Genomic DNA, 23,532 nt, shown 5'->3' with positions numbered 1-23,532 from the left:
GGGGGAGTGCTGAGGGTTTAGGCATTAAAAAGGAATTGGCACAATGGGGTTACCATTCCTGCAGAGTTTCAGATGCACACTTTATTAAAGTGGGTATACACAGCGCACACACACACACACACACACACACACACACACACACACACACACACAGCCTGGGTATCAAGTTCCTCAAAGCCAGGTTCTGCTTCATTGTGGTTTCCTGGAAAGCCCTTAGCAAATAAGTCCTCGTCAGCCCAGTTGGCCACTGGAGGTTTTGTTCTGTGAGCCGGAAGGCCCCCGGTAGAGGGGGGAAGACTGAAGAAGAGAAGGGCGTGGACATTAGGAGTACGACTTCTAGCCCAGATACACCACAAATTCTTGAACACATTGCGTCATCTCCCTGAGGTGCAACTCCTTCTCTGTAAAATAGGACATATATTTAGATTTCATCTTGCCCTAAAACATCTTTGAAGGTTCTTACAAATACAAATGCACTTAGAAATACATAAACAGCACTTAGAAATACATAAACAAAAATTAGGAATTCCATAGGAGATTTGAATAGAGATCAGTGGTGGGAAACTGGAAAGAGAAAAACTGAATATTAAATTCAATTCTGAGAGTTTGGACAGCCCAGGAGGCCTGGAAGAGGTAGAATCAAAAGTTCTTTCTCACCCTGTCAGGTGAAAGAAGGAGGTGGGTGTGCGTGGGTAGGGAGTGCAAGTGGGCTTTGGGGTGGGCTATGAAGAGGGGAGGAGGAAACAGAAGTCAGGTTAAAACACCTGTATTCCAAGCCCTGGCCCTTCTGGCTGTTTCTCTGACATCAGCTTTCCCGGAGCCCATGCACACTGGCTTTCCTTGGCTCTGGTGTGGCTGACACTTTCCCCGGGAGGTGTGTGCAGCAGTCAAGCAGACCAGCCCTTCTTTTTCCTTCCTTGTGCTCACTAATGTGGTCAGGCGGTGTTTAGTTACGACACTGGAATTGTCCTCCAAATGCAAGTCTGCTAATGGGGTGTCTGTCTTCAGATGCAGCTTCGAATGGGAAGCGACTCTTTCGGTTCGAAGGAGTACAAAACATCCCACCCATAGCTGAATGTGCAAACTGAAAGGGAAGAGAGGCTATTAGTGGGTTACGGAGTCAAGCAAGAAGCCAGTGTTGCGTAGACGGGCTGGAGGGAGCTGGATGGGAATGGGGCACCCCACATGTCATGCTCTGCTAACAGACACCTCTGAGAGGGAAGAACAAGGTGGGGGACTCTCCCTGCCAGCTCTCGAGACAGATCACGAAGCTATGGTGAGGACAGTGTGGTATTGGCACAGGCGAGTAGATCACTGGCAAAGGATGGAGAGCCCAGACACACTGCACACATAACTGGCTGGCACTGCAGCTCAATGAAAAACATGACACTATTCAATCAACATTATTTATTTATTGGCAATTGGTTATTACTACTGAGAAAAATACAATGACATCCCTAGCATCATATAGGTTAAAACTCTATTTGTAGAAAGACTGAAATATAAAAGTCTAAAAGCATTGACAAGAAAATAAAACATCTTTATGAACTTGATGGAAAAAAGAATTTCATAATGTTCCAAACTCACAAATCATAGCAAACATTGAAAAATTCAATTTGCATTAAAACAAAAAAATTTTTGTCCATCAAAAGATACCTTTAGAAAAAGTTAGGAAGAAATAAAGAATTAATAGCCAGAATACATAAAGAACTTCTCTATATCAAAGAGAAAAAGATAAACAGATAAGTAAAAACAGGCAAAAGAGTTAAGATATAATTTACTGAAGTGGAAACATCAATTGCTAATAAAGACATGAAAAGATGCTTAACTTCATTATTAATAAGGGAGATGCAAATTAAAACTAAAATTAGGTGCTGTTTCACACCATCAGATTGGCAAAAATGAAAAGTCTGACAGGACCAACTTTTGTTAGGGTGTGGAGTGATGGGACCTCTTATCTACTGCTGTTGGAAATTGGCAACAGTAAAGTTGAGGATACATATACACTATTGCTTAGAAATGTACCGCTAGATATATATCCTAGATGAATTAATATATACACACATACATGCATACACACATATGTATACACATATATATACACATATATATGCAGGCATGTATATGCACATATACACATGTATACCTATGTATGCACACACACATATATGTTAGGAGACATGAAAAATAACAATCATAGAAGTATTGTTTATAATAGTAAAATATTGGCAACTTCCCAGCATCCATCCAGAGGAGAAATAAATTGTCATATCTGTAATGGAATTCACATAGCAGTGAAAAGGAATGAACTAGAGCTACATGAATCAATATGGATTAATTCCACAAACATAATATTGATCGAAAGAAAGCAATTTGCAAATGAATTTTTGCAGTATGATATCTACAAGAAAGTTCAATAAAGACAATAATTTTATTAATTGAACAGGGAGAAATATATATGGAAAGGAAAAAAGAAATGCAAATAAATGAAAAACCTCCAAAATCTGGACAGTTTCATCCTGGGTAGAAAGAAGAAAGAGAAGGAATCTTCCAAGACACTGTATGTTGACAATGAGTTATTTTTTAAAGCTGGGTGATGAGTTGTTATTCTTGATGCTTTTTTTTGTGTGTCTCAAGCATTAATAATAAAAAGGTGTATCCCTGTTAGTTACTGACCTGACCACGTGTCCTTCCTCAGAGATGAATCAGGATTGATCTAATCCTGGCATGGCCATTCCATTTTCCTTTACCAGAGACTTTTTCCTAAATCTTCAGATTCTCCGTTATGTATGGGATTGGGCACATAACCTATTTTCAGAGCTAAGATGAAGTGAGCTGGGGGGGTTGGTTCTGGAAAGTTTTTATTTTCTGATAAAAGAATCCTTTTGGCTTCTGCCTCTTCTTTCCTTCTTGGGACACCAGGTGAAGATGTGATGTTTGCTACTGTGGCAGCCACCATCGTGGGGTGACAAGCACCACGGCGGAAGGCCAGTGCTCTGAGGATGGGAGAAGAGAAGAATGGTCAGAGCCGGAGTATCTGATGACATAACTAAGCCATGGAATGACCCCTGGAACCATCCAGAACCCATAGATTTTTGTGAAGTAAACAATAATTGTCTTCATGGTTTGAGCTACTGGTGGTCTGACTTTCTGTTACTTGTGGAAAAATCTTCCTGATATAAAACCCAAAAAATCATTTTCCTTTTAACTTTAGTGTTGGGCTTGCCTTTCTAAGAAACCACTAAGCACTTCCTCTCTTTCAAATCTCTACTCTTTTTCCCATGGACAAGACCCCTTATGTCCTGGTGAACTCCTCAGCTCTAAAAGCTCTTCTGAAACGTGTTGTCTGTAATGCCTTCCCAGCGAGCCCAAGTCAACAGCACCCTTCCTTCTCTGTTGGCACCCACATCCCCTCGCTCTGTGTTACAGCCCTTACCTTGTGTGGCCGTGCATTCCACCACACATCCCTTTAAGGCAGGACCATGGCACCTTCATCACTATGTCTCCAGTGGTTGACACAGTTCCGGGTACAGCATAGGGACACAGTAGAAGCTAGGTAGAATGAATGATTCTGCCTGTATCTATATCTTAGAGGGAAAACAAATCAAGTACTGAACTGGGTAACTGGGGAGGAAAGCTGTGGGGAAATAGGAGTTTAAATGGCTTTCCCAGAAATGAACACTGCCAAGCGAGCCCTTTTCTTAACAGCTCTTGATGCAATATTCCATCAGTCACATTCACATCTGCTAATGATTTTGTGTGTTCCATAGAATCACATTTAAGCTCACCAGCCTATTAAAATCCTGGTTTCCTTTCATCTCCCCATCCTAATCAGGTTTAAGTGACAATTGCTAGGGACTTATTTTCTAGGAGATAAATGAATGCACAGGGGATGCTGGGCACTTACAAAGGGATTGCTATCCCAAGACTTGAACTACAAAAGTGTGGGCAACCTTTCTGAGAGACCCCTGTGTGCTAGGCAATACAGAGACACAGGCAATGCATTATTTAATTTGAATGGGTTTAAACATTTGCTCCGGTACTTCTCTGTATCAGTAAGCATGAGACTAGAACAGGGATGACATTAAATATTTCTTGCTGTCTTTTTTTTTTTTTTGTGGTACGCGGGCCTCTCACTGTTGTGGCCTCTCCCGTTGCGGAGCACAGGCTCCGGACGCGCAGGCTCAGCGGCCATGGGTCACGGGCCCAGACGCTCCGCGGCATGTGGGATCCTCCTGGACCGGGGCACGAACCCGTGTCTCCTGCATCGGCAGGCGGACTCTCAACCACTGTGCCACCAGGAAAGCGCCTTTTTGCTTTTTTAAGTAGCTGGTGTGTATGTGTGAATGTGGAGGGGAATCAGAGAGAAATGAAAGACAAAGAGCATCAATATGCAAAATAAACTTGAGACTTCAATGCACTGAAAGGTTGGCATTAGCTCTTTATGTAGCCAGGGCGCTGGGACCATTAATTGGTACATGTGTAGAGGAGAGCAGGCTTGGCTGAAAGAAGATTCTAGCTGCAACAGGAGTCGACTGAGGCTGAAAGACTTTTAATGCAGATCTTCATTCTGCAGAGGGTCATTTGAAAAACGTTATTTTTGCAAATGTGGGTGAATGATAATGATAGCAACATTTAACATAATACTTATTATTTATCTAGCATGTGCAAGCTTAGTGCTTTACATGCATTATCTTGTTTAAATTAATAAAAAGTATATGAGTTTGATACTATTATTATTTTCATTTTGCAGAAAAGAGACTTAGAAAACTTGTCCGGGAAATCACAGAACCAGTAAAACAAGGAGCTTCCCATTTTCCTGGGAAGAGCGTATAACTCTTGTTTGGTGGCTTTGGCAAATGTTGCCTCTCCCTTTGAGTTCTAAAGGGAGGGGACCAGTATGAATAGGGGCCCAGGAGCATTCAGGGCATGAAAGAACCCACGCCTCAACCTCTGAGGCATAGAAGTTGACATTAGGACAGGGGAATTCCAACCAAGGCTGGGGCGGTGAAGGCCAACAGAGTCCTTGAAAGATTTACCATCAGACTGGAGATCTGGGACAAATGGGCTGGGCTGGCCTGGCGCACGGTCAGAAAGAAAGAGGCTGACGTCGTGGTCCTGGATTGTGGCTGCTGAAACTTGGTCTAGAGTTTTTATGGAATTTAGAAGCATCTCCTGTCTTCTTACTGTGGATGGCAAGAAAGTGAAAGTGCTTCTCCCTGTCAAAACAGGACCTTGAACACCTGGAATCAATGAGATTGCAAACTATAAAGCTCTTCCGATACTATTTTCAGTCTCTCAAGTGGGACTAACAGTAGCCCTCTCACTGGATTGCAGGAAAAAACAGACTGAGGGCATGTATGGAAATCACCAAGCACAGCTGGCTTCTGCCATGGTTCCCTGTCACGGAGGCTGTGGATAGTCAGAGGTTTCTAGTAATTCTCATATTGTATGTATTTCTTCTGCTGGGAGTGGTCCTTCCAGGGTTACCAGATGTGATCAACACTGCACAGAAGAGGACTCCTGACACCCACACTCTTCCCTCTGCCTTGGGTGGACTCATGACATCACCCCCTCAGCCCTGTCTTCTCTCACTCTTCGTGGGCTCACCCTCCCGTGGCTGCTGGCCTCCTTTCTCTGGTCCTTCTTCTCTTTGCCCATCAAGATACATCTGTTTTCCCTCGGGGTCCTCTCTCTTTCAGTGTTAAGAACTTTTCTACTATGCTTCAGTGCTTTAATTAAAAGGAGTTGTCAGTGGGATGGGAATTTAGGAGCAAGATATCAGAGTGAGAGAGCTCTTTCCAGGGCGCCTGGCAAAACGCTGACTGCAACTTCCTCTTTTGCGCGCTTAAAGCCCAACTGTGCTAAATGTCTCTGCACAATGAGACAGGACAGGACCCAAAGGTGTGATCCTCCTCGTCGTCGCCACACTTGCAGACTTGGTCCCCAGACATGCAAAATGTGGTGATTGGGCACGAGCGCTTAGCTTGTATCCTGTTTAGGTTTTGGAGAGAAACTGATTTTCTGAGATTCTACCCACACCAATCTTCCCCCAGTGGAAGTTAATAGGAAGAGAAGCGAGGGAAGTTTGGTTAGGGGACAGTGGAATTTGTGTGTACCAAAAGGATTTAGTTGATATTTCTTTTCATTGGCAAAAAAAGGATATACAGTCTCTTAGTATCCAGTGGGGGCATTGGTTCCAGGCCCCCAACCTCCTCCCACTGATAATAAAATCTTTGGACACTCAAGACCCTTCAATAAAAAGGCATAGTACGGTTGCCCCACGTCTCCATCCTTCATCCATAGGTTTCTCATCTGCTGATCAGACCATGTAGATGATACAGAGGGCGACTATATTACATTTCATGGACATATTTTCTAGCTCATGGCCAGTTCAGCTCATCAATTAGCTCACCTTGACTGAACAACCCATGATTCCAGTGGCACCAACCAGCTGGAACAGGCTTGGGGATTTGTCTCTATTTTAATTCAGCTAAAGTGGAGCAGCTGTCCCTCTGCACTGCAGACCCTGTCGAAACTTCTCTGGGAAGGTCACCACAGTTCTATCCCCAATTCCAATGTGTGCTTTTTTCTTTCTTTCTTTCTTTCTTTTTGATCAAGCAATTCTCAGATACCAGCTGGGTGTCCTACAATTCAACTAAATTCTAACACTATGAAGAGATCACATCAGATCCCAGAGGTTAAGGGCTCAGTCCCACAAGACTGCATGCCCCGCCTTCAGATGCCAATGTCACCTGTCCTTCTGATGTCCAGATATAGTTGGAGGTTCTCATGACCCCCTCCTTGGGTTATTAATTAATTTTCTAAAGCAGCTCAGAAAACTCAGAGAAGCATCTTACTTGCTAGATCACCATTTTATTATAAAAGGAACTTGAGAACAGCCAGTTGGAATAGATGCCCAGGGCAAGGCATGGGGAGAGGGTGCTGAGGTTTCATGCCCTCTCCAGGTGGGCCACTCTCCCCAGATCGTCACGTGTTCACCAACCCAGGAGCTCTCATTTAAATAATAAGATACCTTTATTTCTCTCATTGTAGGAAATTCCAAGGGTTTTGGGAGCTCTGTGCCAGGAACAAGGACAGAGGCCAAATACATATTTCTCATTAAAAAAAATCACAATATCATAGTCACCAAAATTCAAGTTTCAGGGTCTGGGGAGGAAGACTCAGGAACTCCTCTCCCCACCTGCATGTTGAAGACTGGAGATCTTGGCAAAGAGATCATAAACTTCCCACAAGTAATTTTCCTAAATCACTATGGATTCCAGAACTGTATGGGGAGTAGGAATAAAAACCTCACCTCTCACCCCGTCAAGAGTTGGTTAATCTTCATCTTCATACACAAAAGAACACAACTGTTTTGTGAAAGAAGCAATGAGAAAATAACCCTATGGGATATTCTTGTAACTGGCTGTTGTCCTTTCGAGAGAGACTTTACTGTTTGTAAATGATGAGCTTGGCTGCATACCCGCAGTTTAGCAATTGGTTAACAGCGATTCACTGAGCACTTACTGTATCCCAGGCTGGTTTCAGAGACAATAGTGGTGTTATGCCTTCACTACAACATTCTGATTTGCTTGGTTGAGTCTGTTTGCCTTTTCCTTTGCTTCTGTCTTTTCTTTTCCCTGACCTGCTTTAATTACCCCCTCTCTTGGCTTTACTTACTGTTGCAGGAGGAGACAGGAGACAATAGTGGCGCTGACCAGGGACTTGGGAGAGCTCATTCTAACCAGGGCTTTCTCTCTGGCTAATAGTGAGACGGAGGCAAGCCCCTTCTCCCCTGGAGGCTGGTTCACCATCAGTCAAGTGAGCCGTTAAGTTAGAGGACTGATACTTCTCCTTTCAGTGCTGACATTCCTGGCCTTCCTCTACCAACTGGAGCTTTTTCTCGGCAGAAGTTCCTTCAAGAGGACAATTATTGTATTGACAATTTTGTTGTCAAGCGGACAACAAAACTACTTGTTCTTTTTTGTTTTTTTTACCTTAACAGATTACTATAATTTTATTGAACATTTAAAAACAAGATATTTATTATTAGCTTTTGAAGTTCAATATAGATATGACTTCTGATAGGTTTTTACAAATACTGAAAATAGCTTCCAGATCGTCTATCTTCTTTTGAGGATCTTAGGAGATTCATAAGAACTACCAGATTTGATGACTGCAGTTACCATCCAAGGAGGAAGAAGATTCACTGACTTCTCAAAAATGAAAATTAACATTAAATTACAAGTCTTTTTTTTTTTGGCTGTGTCTTGCATGGCTTGCGGAATCTTAGTTCCCCAACCAGGGATTGAACCGGGGCCCTGGAAGTGAAAGCGCCGAGTCCTAACCACTGGACTGCCAGGGAATTCCCTAAATTATAAGTCTTGATTATTCTTATTTACTTTTTAACAAAATGGTCAACAGAATTTTTAAAAAACAAAAAAATTTTGCATTTTACATAATAAAATACATAAGCATTTTGAAATACAAAGTGACACTATGAAACAGTGACAGGTCTTCCGCTGTCACTTGTAAACTGGATTAGAAGGCCATCCCCAGAATTCCAGTAGTGCTGTGGAAATATTTTAATTTACAATTGGGATAAACTGCATTCAACTGGGAGCCAAGGGATCTAGGTTCTAGTTGCCATCTTGCACCACGTGATCCTGAATACACTCAAATTCTGGACATCAGAAGCCCCATGACAAAATGAAAGGAGCTGAATCAGGTCATTTTAAATATCCTTTCCAGCTCTGTTATTCTGTAAGGCCATGAAATCAGAGTAACATGTCCCAAGCAGTTTGGGATCAGGGATTTTAGAACTTAAATTCAACATACAGTACTTTAAATCTTCATACTTCTTTTTTTGTGTCCTGTTCTTATTAAATATATGTGTATTTCCACATTCTGTGTCTTTAAATATATTTTCCTTTTTAACAGTCTTTTCACCATTAGCAATAAAAAAGCTCCTCAAGAGTGTACTTTTCATTTCTTGCTTTTATTTTTTTTCAACTTGCTTTTTCAGTTTCTCCAAGATCTCTTCCGGACTTGGGGAGGCCAAAAGCTTCACCACTTTTTCACGAGATTTAGCACCCTGTCACAGCATTTTGTTTGGAACCAGGTTAGGCATGGATGGCTATGGTGACACAACCTTTGGGATCAACTGCCACAGGACCTGAGGGAGGAACTGGTCTCTCTGTTTCCTTGCTCTGGCTTTTCCCCTTGTTCATCGCACCAGCTTTCTTAGGCATCTCAGTGCTCAGAGGGAGCCGGGCAGCAATCCGAGTACCAGGTCCTGTCCCCAGCTGCCTCAGCCCACAGCCGAGCCGCAGCATCCATGCCAAGGAGGCGGCAGGGAAAAAACTACTTGTTCTTATTGCGGGATTTTTTTTTTTTTTAATGTGGCTTTTCCCTGTGGTATAATCATATCAGCGAGAGCCTGAGTCTCTGGCATGTACTCATGGGACTGACTACACTCTTAGTACTTTTCAAGGGGAACACATATAAAGCTGGGTGCATTAGGACTGAGCAGGGCAAACCTTCAAAGTCCACCCTCGTGCACTGACTGGCTGTCCATTCACAAGGCTGGCAGCCCGTGAGGGTGTGGTGGCTCCAGAGATGCTGGGTCACTCAGGTACTTTAGACAGTGTAGGACAAGCTCAGGGTGGCTGTAGGGGGCTACCTCCTGGGTGAGCTGCTCAGCCCTCTGTTTTAAGAACTGCAAAAGTAGGTGACTCTTTATAGCCATGTTTGCTCCTTGCCTCTGACTGACAAAGGTGGGCATTTGATTCAAGGTTGGCTCATCAGAGAGCCTTCCCTGAGACTATAGAGGTAGGGTGGAGAAAGAGATCACTCTTTAAGGTAGCTGGACCACCCTACAGGAGATGTGGGCTGGGTGGATTCCTCCAGGCAGAAACAGAGAAAACTGTGCTACAAGAGAGAAGGAGGAAGCAGCTGTGTGGATGGGGCTGCGGTGAGAAATGGTGATGACGATTTCCCGGTTCCTCCTCCTGCATCCTCTGGGGCCTGGCCACATTTCTGTCCTTCAGATACGGCCACATGGCTTCGGTTAGTCTCCATCACTAACAAAGGAGCCCTTTCCAATAGGGTACTTAGATAGGCATAAGCTGGAGGCTCATATTGAAGAAAAACATTTCTTCCTATACTATCATGCCCTTTATCACTTGTCCATTAATTCATTCATTCACTCATAAGCATATTTAAAAAAATTATTTTATTTATTTATTTTTGGCTGTGCCGGGTCTTTGTTGTGGCACACAGGATCTTCTCTGTGGCATGCGGGATCTTTTAGTTGCGGCACGGGGACTCTTAGTTGCGGCCTGTGGACTTCTTAGCTGCGGCATGCACGTGGGATCTAGTTCCCCGACCAGGGACCCAGCCCGGGTGCCCTGCATTGGGAGCGTGGAGTCTTACCCACTGGACCACCAGGGAGGTCCCTAATCAGCGTATATTGGGCTCTACCATGTGCTGGGCGCTGTGGTATGCGCTCTAGCGGGATTGGTGCAGACAGAGTGCCTGACCTGTGACCTGATGGAGCTCTCGGGCTGTCCCTGTGGCTGTCGTAACAAATCGCTACAAACAAGGTCACATAAAACAACAGAAGTTTATCCTCTGATAGTTCCGAAGGCCAGAAGTTCAAAAAAACTTTGTCAGGGCCGCAGTCCCTCCAGAGGCCCTAGAGAGGGTCTTTCCCGGCTGTTTCCAGCTTCTGGGGCTCCAGACGTTCCTTGGATTATGGCCGCATCCCTCTGTCTCTGACTGCGCATGGCCTCTCCTCTTCTCCCTGTGTCTCTCCTCTGGGTGTCTCTTCTAAGGACACTTGCCATTGGGTTTAGGGCCTGTATGGATAATCCAGGATGGCCTTATCTCCAGTTCCTTAACTTAATTAAACCTGCAAAGACCCTTCTTCGAAATAAGGTCAGTTTCACAGGTCCCAGAGGTTAAGACGTGAACACATCTTTTGGGGGGCCACCATTCAACCCACTACAGTTGGTGAAGAAATGTTAGGAGCACGAAGCATGTTACAAAGAAAATGGTGCAACGATTTCTTCTTGGAGGGATCAGGGAAGGCTTTTCAGAGGAAGTTGACATCATCTGAAACTGGAAGGGAGAGCAAAAGCATTATAGAGGTGGAGCCTTAAAAAGGAAGGAACAGGGCTTCCCTGGTGGCGCAGTGGTTGAGAGTCCGCCTGCCGATGCAGGGGACACGGGTTCGTGCCCTGTTTCGGGAAGATGCCACATGCCGTGGAGCGGTGGGTCCCATGAGCCATGGCCGCTGAGCCTGCGCGTCCGGAGCCTGTGCTCCGCAACGGAAGAGGCCACAACAGTGAGAGGCCCGTGTACCGCAAAAAAAAAAAAAAAAAGGGAGGGAAAGCTAAGGGAGGAGGCGCTTCCCGGGGAAGAAAGAAGAGGTACTGGGTCGGGGGAGGGGGGCGGTGGGGGACGGATGGGCAGAGAGTGGGCAATAGCCTGGAGGCTGGAGGGTTCGGATGGCACAGCCCCAGGGCTGCCTTGTGGTTTTACCCGGAAGAAAGTGATCTGATTTGCATTTTAAAGAGATTTCTTGGTTCCTTCCTTTTTTCTCCCCAACCTCCAACTCCCTAATTTTCTGGTGATGGCCAACAGCATCATTGGCGGGAAATCCATGACAGTCCCGGTAGGCTTAGGAGAGGGAAGGTGCATAGGTTGGAACATATCAAAAGCCCCTTAATCGGCATCTAATTTGCACTCCCCATCCCCATCTGCCTAATTTTGGTTTTGCAGATTGTAAGTCGGTAAAGTATTACCTCAAGGCCTAAGATACCAAAGGCAGTTTAATATTGTGAAAAATAAGAGGCGTCTTTTCTGTTCTGACGTTTATTATTACAGGGCTCGTTATTTTTTCCTAATGAAAGTTTCTTTCTCTCCTTCCACTTATCGGTTTTAACACATGCCATTCATCTGCTAATTAGGGGGCTGGGCACGGGCTTACATCACTGTCCGGGAAGGAGAGGAAAAAATGGCAAAGTAAATGGCAAGAAGTTGACGCGACAGCGAGCAGAAAAATCTGCAGTGCTTAGGAGAACGTGGGACCCAAAAGAAATTCCGCGGCTCCGGGCGGGCGAGGCGCGCGGGCGCCACGTGACTGATTATTCAAATAGGCAGATGATTAACTCGGTTTATATTGATGCAAATAATCCTGCCGGAGCCGGCAACGGCTAATGCATTTTGGAACTGTGGCTTTCCATTGATAGCACAAAATAGTGTAGAGGAAAGCCATTTTCATAATATTAATAATGGAATTACAGAATCAGGTCACTTAAAGGAACGGCGCTGACTCAGCGAAAGCAGCGTCGACTTGAATGTGGAGATTAATACTGAGCAAAATGAAACACAAACCTTCTGCAGCTCTCTCATGGCATGAAACACACGTCCCTTACCGTTTTCTTTTTAAAAGAGAATGAGCTTTAAAAATGGCTCGGGCTAAGTACAATTCTCAGATGAATTTATTGCAAAGGAAAGGACTGTCCAGCGTGCTCAGAGAGCTTCTTCTGAGGTGCTTTCCCCTTTTTTCTTTGATTAAATATTGCGTTTACCTTCCTTGCCCATGCCCTGGTTCCATGCCCATGTCCTAGAACAATGTAAATGCTTTTTGAACAAATGCTTAAAATTGCAAATGAAGATCCGTAAATGCCCTCTAAAGATATGAATATACTTGCCAATGAAGATCTAGTCAGGTTGAGGGGAAATTCTGGGGAGATCTCTCAGGATCTTCTGCTGGGTAGAGTGAGCCAAGGTGAGCTCCTGGGAGCCTCGGAGGGCAGAGCTTGGGGACAGAGTGGTGGGGACAAAGGAGGTGGCTGTCTCTGTGAACTCTGAAAAAAACCTTGAAAATATTTAGAGGAGGACACAGAGGTGTACCTATGATGAGGTTCACTGCAGTGCTTTTATGAAGGTGAGCCAGGCAGAAATGGAATATTATGCAGATTTTGAAGATCATACTGAAGGGATAGGAAAAATGTTCATGGTGTATTAAAGGAAGAAGCAGGCTACATATATTTTTATTTATTTTTTTTTTTGGTAAATTTATTTATTTATTTGTTTTTATCTTTGGCTGTGTTGGGTGTTCATTGCTGTGTGTGGGCTTTCTCTAGTTGCAGCGAGTGGGGGCTACTCTTAGTTGCCGTGTGAGGGCTTCCCATTGCGGTGGCTTCTCTTGTTGCAGGGCATGGGCTCCAGGCACACGGGCTTCTGTAGTTGTGGCATGCAGGCTCAGTAGTAGTGGCTCGTGGGCTCTAGAGCGCAGGCTCAGTAGTTGTGGTGCATGGACTTAGTTGCTCCGTGGCATGTGGGATCTTCCCGGACCTGGGCTCGAACCCGTGTCCCCTGCATTGGCAGGTGGATTCTTAACCACTGCGCCACCAAGGAAGCCCTACAAATATTTTTAAAAGCAAGTTGGGGGGCTCCTGTAATGATCACTTATCCAGTCCCGTTCACCACTCCTTTTAGAGGCTTGATGACTTCTTAGAATAGTGTAGGAGCCACCTGGGTAAGAAGCCAACTGCTTCTTCAGAAATACCTCTTCTCAGGCAAAGGAGGAGATTGGGGAAGAATTACGGGGCAAAAAGGAACTTGGAAGGGAATCAAAAGCTGTTAGAAGTTAATGCTTGTCATGTTTTCTTTTTAAACAAAGAAAAATTGTGGCAAAATATACATAACAGAAAATTTAGCATTTTAACCAAAGTGTACAATGAGTAGCACTTTTACATTCACGGTGTGTAAGCATCAACACTCTTTCCCAGTTTTGCTGTTCCTTGAAAACTGAGAAACTTTCCTTTGATATATGCATCCAAGGAATTGAAACAGGACTGAAGGCCTGTTAAGCACAGGTTAGAGGTTGCCTGTAGTCTAGGCTCATCTCCATGCATCAGCCAATAGCTGGGCTATTGCACTGTGAAGCCACCTGCCAGAAATAGCAGAGCCATGCTGTGGCAAGGATCAGGGGATGGAGAGCCAGTCACAGTGTTCTTGGTTTATCCATCTCTTTTTGTCACTTTCCCGTCTTGTTACCACAGCTGGATCACTTGTGGAGTGTTGGAGGAGGTCATCGGGAGAACATAACTGCAGGTTGACCCCATGAGCTGGACCCGTTCCTGGAATGTACTTTCTGCTCACCGTTCCCACTGTGGAAGCCCTTTGCAAAGACAGTCTTGAGAGAGAAAAGTGGTGTTGAGACCACCTTTATGGTACACGTGACTGAACCCTGTTAAGGCCTCTAGATAAACTTTTAAGACCCTGACTGGAGGGAGCAAGATCTATTCATCTGTGGCACCCAAGACAAGTATCATATATAAGTCCCCTTGCTTATTAAAACTGCCATCATGCTTCCCTGGTAGCTCAGTGGTTGAGAATCTGCCTGCCAATGCAGGGGACATGGGTTCGAGCCCTGGTCTGGGAGGATCCCACATGCTCCGGAGCGGCTGGGCCTGTGAGCCACAACTACTGAGCCTGCGCGTCTGGAGCCTGAGCTCCGCAACAAGAGAGGCCACGGTAGCGAGAGGCCCACAGACTGCGATGAAGAGTGGCCCCCGCTTGCCACAACTAGAGAAAGCCCTCGCACAGAAATGAAGACCCAACACAGAAAGAAAAAAAAAAAAATTAAAAAAAAACTGCCATCTACTAGTCTGGAGTGGTTGTCTCTTTCTCTGGTGTCTCCTTGTTCTCTATGAATGGGGCCAGTGATACCCATTCAGGCCAGGCTCTGAGCTGGGTGCAATGCTCCCCCCGGACGTGGATGGGGAGAGCAAGTGGTAGTAAGTGTGTCATTGGAATTCTCTTGTCAAGAAACATATTGAGGGCTTCCTTGGTGGCGCAGTGGTTGAGAATCCGCCTGCCGATGCAGGGGACACGGGTTCGTGCCCTGGTCCGGGAAGATCCCACATGCCGCGGAGCGGCTAAGCCCGTGAGCCATGGCCGCTGGGCCTGTGCGTCCGGAGCCTGTGCTCCGCGACGGGAGAGGCCACGACAGTGAGAGGCCCGCATACCGGAAAAAAAAAAAAAAAAAGAAACATATTGAGCAGAGAAAGTGGAGAATTCTATGCCCATCAGGATTGTGTGGGCAGCAGAGGGAAAGGAGCAGGCAAGGGGAAAATCCAAAGATTAAAAGAGAAGGTTCAACTTCCTGGAAATACTCCTTTTGTTGTCCTGCACAGAGGGAAAATTTTCCACTAAGATGCTTTTAGTTTTTAAAAACCACCAGTATCTTCCTTTCTCCTTCATTACTGTGATCTATGGTTGTTTTTTGTTTGTTTGTTTGTTAAGGTGCCCATTGGAGGGGCACTGTATAAACATTTCACCTGGTGGTGCTCCTGGTACACTATTGGGTGCTACCCAGTCCCCTGGCAGCTTTGCTAACACAAGTTTAACCACCGTCAGGATAATGGGAACACTTGGCTTCTTATTTTTAGCAACCAGAATGGAATGCAGTCAGCAAAGGGTGATAAATACTCCTCTATACTAAATGTTTCACAAGAATGAAAAAAAAAAAAACAAAACCTCTGCCTTAAAATTGGGCACTCTTTTCAATGTAACTTTTTTCTTTTTCTGGGTAGACAAATTGGCTAAGTCGGGGTGGGCAGATGTAGCTCTCATCAGCCCTGGATAGATTTCCTGGTGGCTCGCCCAATGTGGCGTGCAAAATTTCTGCCTGTGGTCCTCTGCACACATTCACCATTCACCAGGCATGGGGAATGTTTCCGGTGGAAGGAGCCCAGGAGAAAGAATTCACCTTTGTGAGGAAATAATTCCCAGCCAGGGAGCCGCTGGGATGTAAAATCCAAGCCCCCACCTTGGTTCTCCATTGACCTGGGTCATTTACACTTGAATATGAGCTTTTAGGGAGGGTAGCAAGCTCACCGCGATTAAGGAGGGGCCCTAGGCTCTCTGATGGCAGGGGCGGAGTGCTGGCAGCTCCACCTTGGGGACTTTGTACTTGGGGCTGGTGGTCTGCTTGTGGGACCACCGTGCTGGGGCCTGGAAGGTACAGGGGTGATTAGATTTGCCAGGCTGACATTTCAACTGTTCTCATTGTGATGGGTAAGGCCATACTTACTTTCATTCCAAGGGAGGTTCACAGGGTGAGTGTCTTTTTTTTTTTTTTTTTTTTTTTTTTTTACTGAATAGACTTTATTTCTTAGAGCAGTTTTAAGTTTGTAGAAATACTGCGCGGAAAGTACAGTGAGTCCTCACAGACTCCATTCCCCGCTCTACCCCCGCCAATTTCTTCTATTATTAACTTCTTGCATTGATGTGGTACCTTTGTTACAATTGGTGAACCAATATTGAGAAATCGTTATTAACGAAAGTCCATATTTTACATTAGGGTCAGTGTGCTGTACAGTCTTATAGGGTTTAACAGCGTCTAATGGGAGTGAACGCCTTTTCGCAGAGCAGCAGTTCCCTCCTGGGAGTGCTCACGACCTCCTCCAAACAGTGCCCAGGCTCTGGTGGAGCTCTTGTGGGCTGGGCAAAGGGGACACGAGGGTCAAGCTGTCTGAGGACAGTGTTGCTTGTGCCTGTCCAATGGGGCAAGAAGAGCTGGTCTCAGACATAAGGAAGGGTGTCACTAACCCCTAAGAGAGGACACTCAGAGAGGTGTTAGGTTTGCTCTGCAACAGCTGAGGAAGCTGCCTGCATCTCCATCTCCCAGCTGGATGGCTCTGCCCATTAACCTTTAGGCTCACATTTTCTTGGGCTATTGGAAGGGGTTTGTGTATTCACATGGGGCTGTTGGATGATGCCAGGCAGCCATTTGACCCCCAGGACCACTGGCTTCCAGAGGTTCTGGTTATCCCACTGCATTTGATGGCTTCGGGTGGCTGACTGGGATTAGAGGACGTGGGATGTTCATTAGGCCTTAAAAACTGGGTTAATGAAATGAGCAAAGATACAGAAGCTGGACATAACAAAAACAGCCAACGTTTGCTGAGCACTGACTATATGCCAAGAGAGTTCTAAGAGCTTTGCTCTCCACAAATTGACTCATTTAATCCTCAAAAGAACTATATCATTTATTATTATGATTATTACCCCCTTTTTATGATGAGAAAACAGCTTCAGAGAAGTTAAGTAGCTTTCCCCAAGTGAGTGGGTCTAGAGCCTTATTCTGAATTACTGGAAGCTTGGTCAGGGCTGAAGCTTAACACTGTACGTTGCTGTTGATTGAGCCCCGCTGCACGTAGGGCCAGGCACCTGCACGACACTCTTAAATTTAAGCCTCACCCCAACTCTGTGAGGGAATGCATATGTCTTCGACAGATAGAGAAACTGACTCTCAGAGAGGTCGAACAACTTATGCTCTGCCACACAGCTTGTAAGTAGCAGAACTGGGGCTTGAGCTCAGATCTGTCTGAATTAAAACTCGGGCTCTTCTCTCATACCTAGAAACACATCTGAATAACCCAGGAAGCAGTTAGCGAAGTCACCCTGATAATTTGAGTTGACCTGGGGATCTGAGTTGCCCTGTGAGCTGCTCATGTGGGAAGCCAATCCATAAGCAGATGCCACTTTACTGATTTGCCACAGGGTCCAGGGGACAGGGCACACCTGAAACATGCATTGCCATCCCTTCTGCGTGACTAGTCTCTCCTATCCTGCCCACAGGAGGACTCCGAGGGAACCCAGATCACCAGCCAGAAGATGCCTTGGTGAGATCTAGAGTCTGAGCGATGGCCATCATCTCGGTCAGTATTCCTCAGCCCTGGCTGTACATTGTCCTGCTTTGGGGGGACTTTTGAAAGAAGACTAATGACTGCTCCACCCCAAACCAATCAATGCAAACCTCTGAGGGTGGCACAGGGAACGAGTATTTTTTAAAAACCCTATAGGTGACTCTGATGCAGGGGCCAGGTTGCAAATTGCCGATTGGATGGAGCTGTTTAGTTGCCTCTCTGATGTTTATTTCCTTTGAGGGATTTCTTTGCTTTATCAAGTGCTGTGGGTTAAAATTGTTTTTTTTTTAAATTTAACTAATAAACTTTATTTTTTACTACAGAGAGTTCCCATATACCCTGCCTCCACAGATGCACAGCCCCATCAAATGCTGTTTTTAATAGAAATGTGCACGACCTGAAATAACCAAAGGACAGCACTCGATTTCCTTTCCTGAAAAGATGCTCCCTAAAATCACTTGGGCACAAATCTAGTGTTGGCAGAGGTTTCACGGCAACTGCTTGAGTGACTGGCTGAATCCCTGGCTTCTCTGTGGCCATAGAATCAGGCTGGCCTGGCTGTTCCTTTTGCTTGGCTTCAAGCAGGCTTGCAGGATTTCTCTGGTGGATGCTCTGTGGGTGAAAACTTCCTGTCTCAGGGCTGAAACTGCCAGGCACTCTGCTTGAGTGAACACATAGAAAAAGGCTTCAAAATAGATTTTAAAAGAATCATGTTCAAATCCCCTTGAAACAAGGGAGCAATTCCCCTCACCCCCACTGTTGCCCCCATTTCTTTCTAAAATTCTCTTCAGCTCTCTGAAAAGCTTCTCTTCAGCTTATTTTTCTGCTTCTTGAATACAAAAACATTTCACTAGGGGGCACTTTAAGACTGAGTAAGGAAAAAAAAACAGCAACTTGGTGACAATAGATTTCACTTCATCATTAACTAGGTAAACAGTTCTGTACAAAACAAAATATAAAAAATACATAAGGAATTAAATATGTATTTAGCTGAAACTGTGATTCCATTTCTGTGGGTTGTTTTCTTGAAAGTGGACATGGGAGGAAAGTGGCATTCTTGGACTTACTGGTAATTTTGACTTGAATACTAGAATAATAATAATGATAATGATAGTAATAATAGTCCCTTCATCTGGTTTAAGATGGACACCTTGCCTACTGCTGCAACTGAGTGATCAAGCTTTTATTCAAATTTACGTTTAAGAGACGTCTTTTATCGACATTCTCGGAGAGGGTTATGTGGTTGCTAGCAAGTCCCTGCTGCAGGGCTGATGGAGGATTGTCTGTGGAGGAGAGGAGAAGGTCTGCAGGTGCATTGCAATCTGAGTTCTGGACCTGGACTTCTATCCAGCAGTGTGACCTTGGGTCAGTCATTGCCTCTCTTTGGACCTCAGTATCCTCATTTATAAAACGGATCTCTTTCCGATCGAACATGCTGTAAGAATCTCCTTTTGTGATTAGAGTGTTCACACTTCCTTTCTCCTGAACGTTGGCATGAACAGTTAAACAAAGCCAGCTTCTGGGAGAAAGGCAGAGAGACAGAGGACAGGGGTGTGAGTCCCAGTTCTATACTTGCTGGCCATCCTTGGGAGGTGAGTAGGTTGAATTGTGTCTCCCCAAAAGATGTTGCAGCACTAATGCCCAGTACCTGTGAATGAAGGACAGTGTTGTGAACGTGACCTTATTTGGAAATAGAGTCTATGTCGGTGATCAAGTTAAGATGAGGTCATTGGGGTGGGCTTTAATCCTATATGACTAGTGTCCTTATAAAAAGGGGAAATTTGGACAGACACAGAGAGGGAGAACACTGTGTGAAGATGAAGGCAGCAATGGGGTGATGCTTCTACAAGCCAAGGAACACCAAGGAATGCCAGCAAACCCCCAGAAGCTAGGAGAGGGGCATGGGACAGATTCTGCCTCACAATCCTCAGAAGGGACCAACCCTGCCCATACCTTGATCTTGGACTTCTAGCCTCCAGAATTTTATTTCCCTATGATACTGTTAAAATTTATTTAACAGTAAATAATTTTCTGTTATTTAAGTTACCCGGTTGGTAATACTTTGTTACAGTGGCAGCCCTAGCAAACTAATACAGGAGGATAGTTAAGCTGTAAGGATGAGATTAAATGAGATGATGGGTAGGAAAGCCCCTAGCACACAGGGCCTGTCAGGTAGTGGGTGTACCTCAAATGTTAGTTATTATAAGAAAGGAATAAAGGAGGGAGGAAGCAGAGAATGGAGGGAAGAGGAAGGAAACTCCTGGAATTAAGTACCTGTTAGGCGTTAGGAACTTCACATATTTCTCTTCAGTTCTTGCTAATAACCATTTGGCTGCTGAGGGAATGGGGGCTCCCAGAGGTTGTCATTTGCTGAAGGTCACAGCTAGAAAGTGGTGGCAGCAAACTGGGCTGCCTGACTCCCAAATCTGTTCTCTTTATGCTATGCTCGTCGTTGGGGCCCGGTGTTATTTATCCTGCCAAGATAAATCTCAGTCATCATTCATTCATTCATTCATCTGCTTAAGAGACAGAAGGAGATGGAGCTGGGTCCATCCCAGTGAGTCAATGGCAGACTCGGCTCACAAAGTCGTGGAATTTCTAGAATGGTTGAAGTGAATTGTCCCGAAGAGTCTTCACTGCTGCAGGCCAGAGTGAGGCTGTTTGGGGTAAGCAGATCTCAGAATCCAAACCATGAATACATGGGAGTGAAGCACTCAGTATTCATGCTTTTTCAGCTTCTTTCCTAAGTAAACTTGCCCACACTCTTCTAAAGGTCATTGACAGATGACTCAAAACCAGACTCCTGGGCTTCCCTGGTGGCGCAGTGGTTGAGAGCCCGCCTGCCGATGCAGGGGACGAGGGTTCGTGCCCCGGTCCAGGAAGACCCCACGTGCCGCTGAGCGGCTGGGCCCGTGAGCCGTGGCCACTGAGCCTGTGCGTCCGGAGCCTGTGCTCCACAACGGGAGAGGCCACAACAGTGAGAGGCCCGGGTATCGCAAAACAAACAAACAAATAAACCAGACTCCTTCCAGGCTCATCCCTGAAGAGCCAAAATCAGTCCCGATTCGGTACTTCCCCTCTTTGAGTCCCCCCAATACACATCCTCATCCTTCTCTCCTTTCCCACCCCAGTCCAGTTAAACATTCACCTGGAGTTTATCTGGAGCATTCCTTCATTTTTTTGGTCTCCGGACAAATATCTATAGGGTGCCTACTTTCTCATAGGATCCAGCCCAGCAACGGGGAGTGATTTAGGTAGGCTGGAGGAGGACTATTTGCAGACCGTCAGCCATGCCCCCACGGGGGCTGACCAGGCACCCAGCAGTGCCAGCCTCCTCCTGGACCATGACGCCCTCCCCTTGTCTCAGCCTCTTTGGTGCCTTGATGATGCTCTTGGAGATGCCTTCGTTAAAGTGGACATTTCCTGGACACTGCAGCAGGACAGATGTGCCCTCACCATATGCTGCCCAGGTGGGATTCTCTTGGCAACTTCAGTGCATTGCTGTTGGGAAGCCTCTTTGGGGTCGGGTGTGGATATCTGCAACCTCACCACAGAGCTCCTACCAGCACTGGCCTCCAAGATTTCCCTTGCTCCTTCCTCAGCTACCACCATGGGTCCTGGGGTGTATTTGTTTCATAGGGCTGCTGCATAAATTACCATGAACTGTGTGGATTAAAACAACAGAAATGTATTTTCTCACAGTTCTGGAGGCCAGAAGTCTGAAATCAACGTGTGGGCAGGCCATGATTTCTTGAAGGTCCTGGCGGAGAATTTTTCCTCGCCTCTTCCAGCCTCTGGTGGCTCTCACAGCCCTGGGTGTCCTTCAGCTTCTGGCAGCAGAATGACAACTCTACCTCTCTCTTCATGTTGTCTTCTTCTCCGTGTATCTGTGTGTCTTCAAATCTTTCGGTCTTTATAAGGACACTGGTCATTGGATTACGGCCCGCTCTAATCCAGGATGACCTCATCTTAGCTTGATTACATCTGCAAAGACCCTATGTCCAAATAAGGTCACAGTCACAGCACTGCCTTCATTCACAGGTACCGGGGGTTAGGACTTCAACATCATTTGGGGAGACATAATTTAACCCACTCACCTCCCAAGGGTGGCCAGTGAGTACAGAACTGGGACTCACACCCTCATCCTCTGTCTCTCCGTTTTTTCCTCCCAAGATCTGCCTTTGGTGTTGTTTTAATGCCGAAGTTCAGGAGAAATGCAGTGTGAACAATCCAGCCAAAGGAGACAGCTTGGGAAAATTTACAGCATGTTCGATCAGGAAGAGATCTTAAATGTCTCCTAGTGCAATACTGCCATTTTACAAGTTAGGATATTGAGGTCCAAAGTGTGGCAGTGACATTCTCATGGTCACTTCACTGGACAGAACGAGGCCAAGTTCAGAACTGAGACCCTGATGCACCTGCAGACCTTCCCCTCTCCTCTGCAGAAAGTCTCCCATTAATCCTGCAGCAGGGACTGGATAACTCCACATTAATGCTCTCCAATATGTTCTTAATGTCTTCCTGAGAAAAGCCGTTTCTTAAACATAAATTTCTGAGTATCAGCTTCAAATACTTAGTTGCTCTAAAACACTGCAGTAAGCAAACTGTCCATGTTAAAATAGATGAGACTATTACTACTATCGTAACATCATTCTTCTAATCCTCAAGTCAAAATAGTCAGTAAATCCAAGTACCAGGGACTAGAGCTTCAACGTACCTTTTTGGGGGACACAAATCAACCCACAATATGGGCTGTGACAAGCAAAGCTTCCTTGAGCGGGTCATAAGCCAGGCTCCCTTTCTCAGCATAAGAAGCCAAGCTCCAAATGTCTCCCAGCATTTCTCAAGCTATTAAGTCCCCTGCGTTCTCTCTGCAAGCTTGGTCTCTGACTTCAGGGACACTGTGGATGGTCCTGCAGTCTGGGCAGAAATGAAAATGGGTCTGGTGACCACCAGGATGTGGAGGCGAGGGAGAATGAGAGTCTCTCTGCTCTCCACCTGCCTTTTATGCAGATCCGGGCTGAGTTTGCAGAGCACGTAGTGGCGAGGTGGGTGCCCGATGCCGGGTCGGATTATATATTCCCATTCCTGAGTGGTCAGCTCTGTTCTCTGCACCTGCCCTTTCTCATTTCACTATTTGGTTCCAAGTGAAGCCTCCAGACGAAAAGTAACCCAGAGGCATGTGGGAAGGCTGAGATTTGGTCAGCAGGGCTAGGAGCTGTTTCCTGACTGCAAATCAGCTTAGGGGAAGAAGAGATTTCTCTGCACTGACTTGAGACCCCAAAGCAAAACATAACAGCTTCCAAGCGCAGCCTCTCTAATGTGCAGCCTGCTGCCTGACGGCCTAGGAAAGCGATGGGTCAGATTGATCAGTGTTCTCTTTCTAGAAATGTCTAGGAAACATCTGGGATGGTATAAGTGGTCTGAAGCCAGAAAGTACTTTTGCTTCTCCAAGTTGAGTGTTTACCAGATTTTTTTTTTTTTCCATAAAGGCAACTTTGTTGATTTGGATGCAGTGATCTTTCCTTAAAAGGGTGTCCAGTTGTTATGGATTCAGTTCTGAGAACATCCACTTCTCAGCCTTTCTCCTGAGCAGGGCGAGCCGTGGGTGAAAGTTTGAGTCTGACTCGCATCAGCAGCCAGCGAGCGAGCACGTTTTGTCTTAGCGAAGCCACTTTTTAATGTGTCTCCACGAGAGATGCTGCTCAGAACACCTCCACCCGGGCACTTAGGCGCCTCGCTGAGATGTTAAGTATGGAGGATTGCGGGATGTTTTTGTTGCTGTGCTCGGCAAAGCCGA

General features: G+C 45.6%; 1 protein-coding gene across 1 annotated transcript; it reads right to left on the bottom strand.

Moving 5' to 3' along the window:
* Positions 1-9,001: 9,001 nt before the first annotated feature.
* LOC131758997 (UPF0235 protein C15orf40-like) lies at positions 9,002-9,338 on the bottom strand. Its single transcript, XM_059067747.2, is given in 2 exon segments — positions 9,002-9,098; positions 9,100-9,338. Coding segments are annotated over 2 exon segments (336 nt in total).
* Between the last annotated feature and the right edge of the window lie 14,194 nt (positions 9,339-23,532).

Source organism: Kogia breviceps, chromosome 6 (genome assembly GCF_026419965.1).
Source record: "Kogia breviceps isolate mKogBre1 chromosome 6, mKogBre1 haplotype 1, whole genome shotgun sequence".
Classification (NCBI taxonomy): Eukaryota; Metazoa; Chordata; class Mammalia; order Artiodactyla; family Physeteridae; genus Kogia; species Kogia breviceps.
This window is presented reverse-complemented; position numbering and strand designations above follow the sequence as displayed.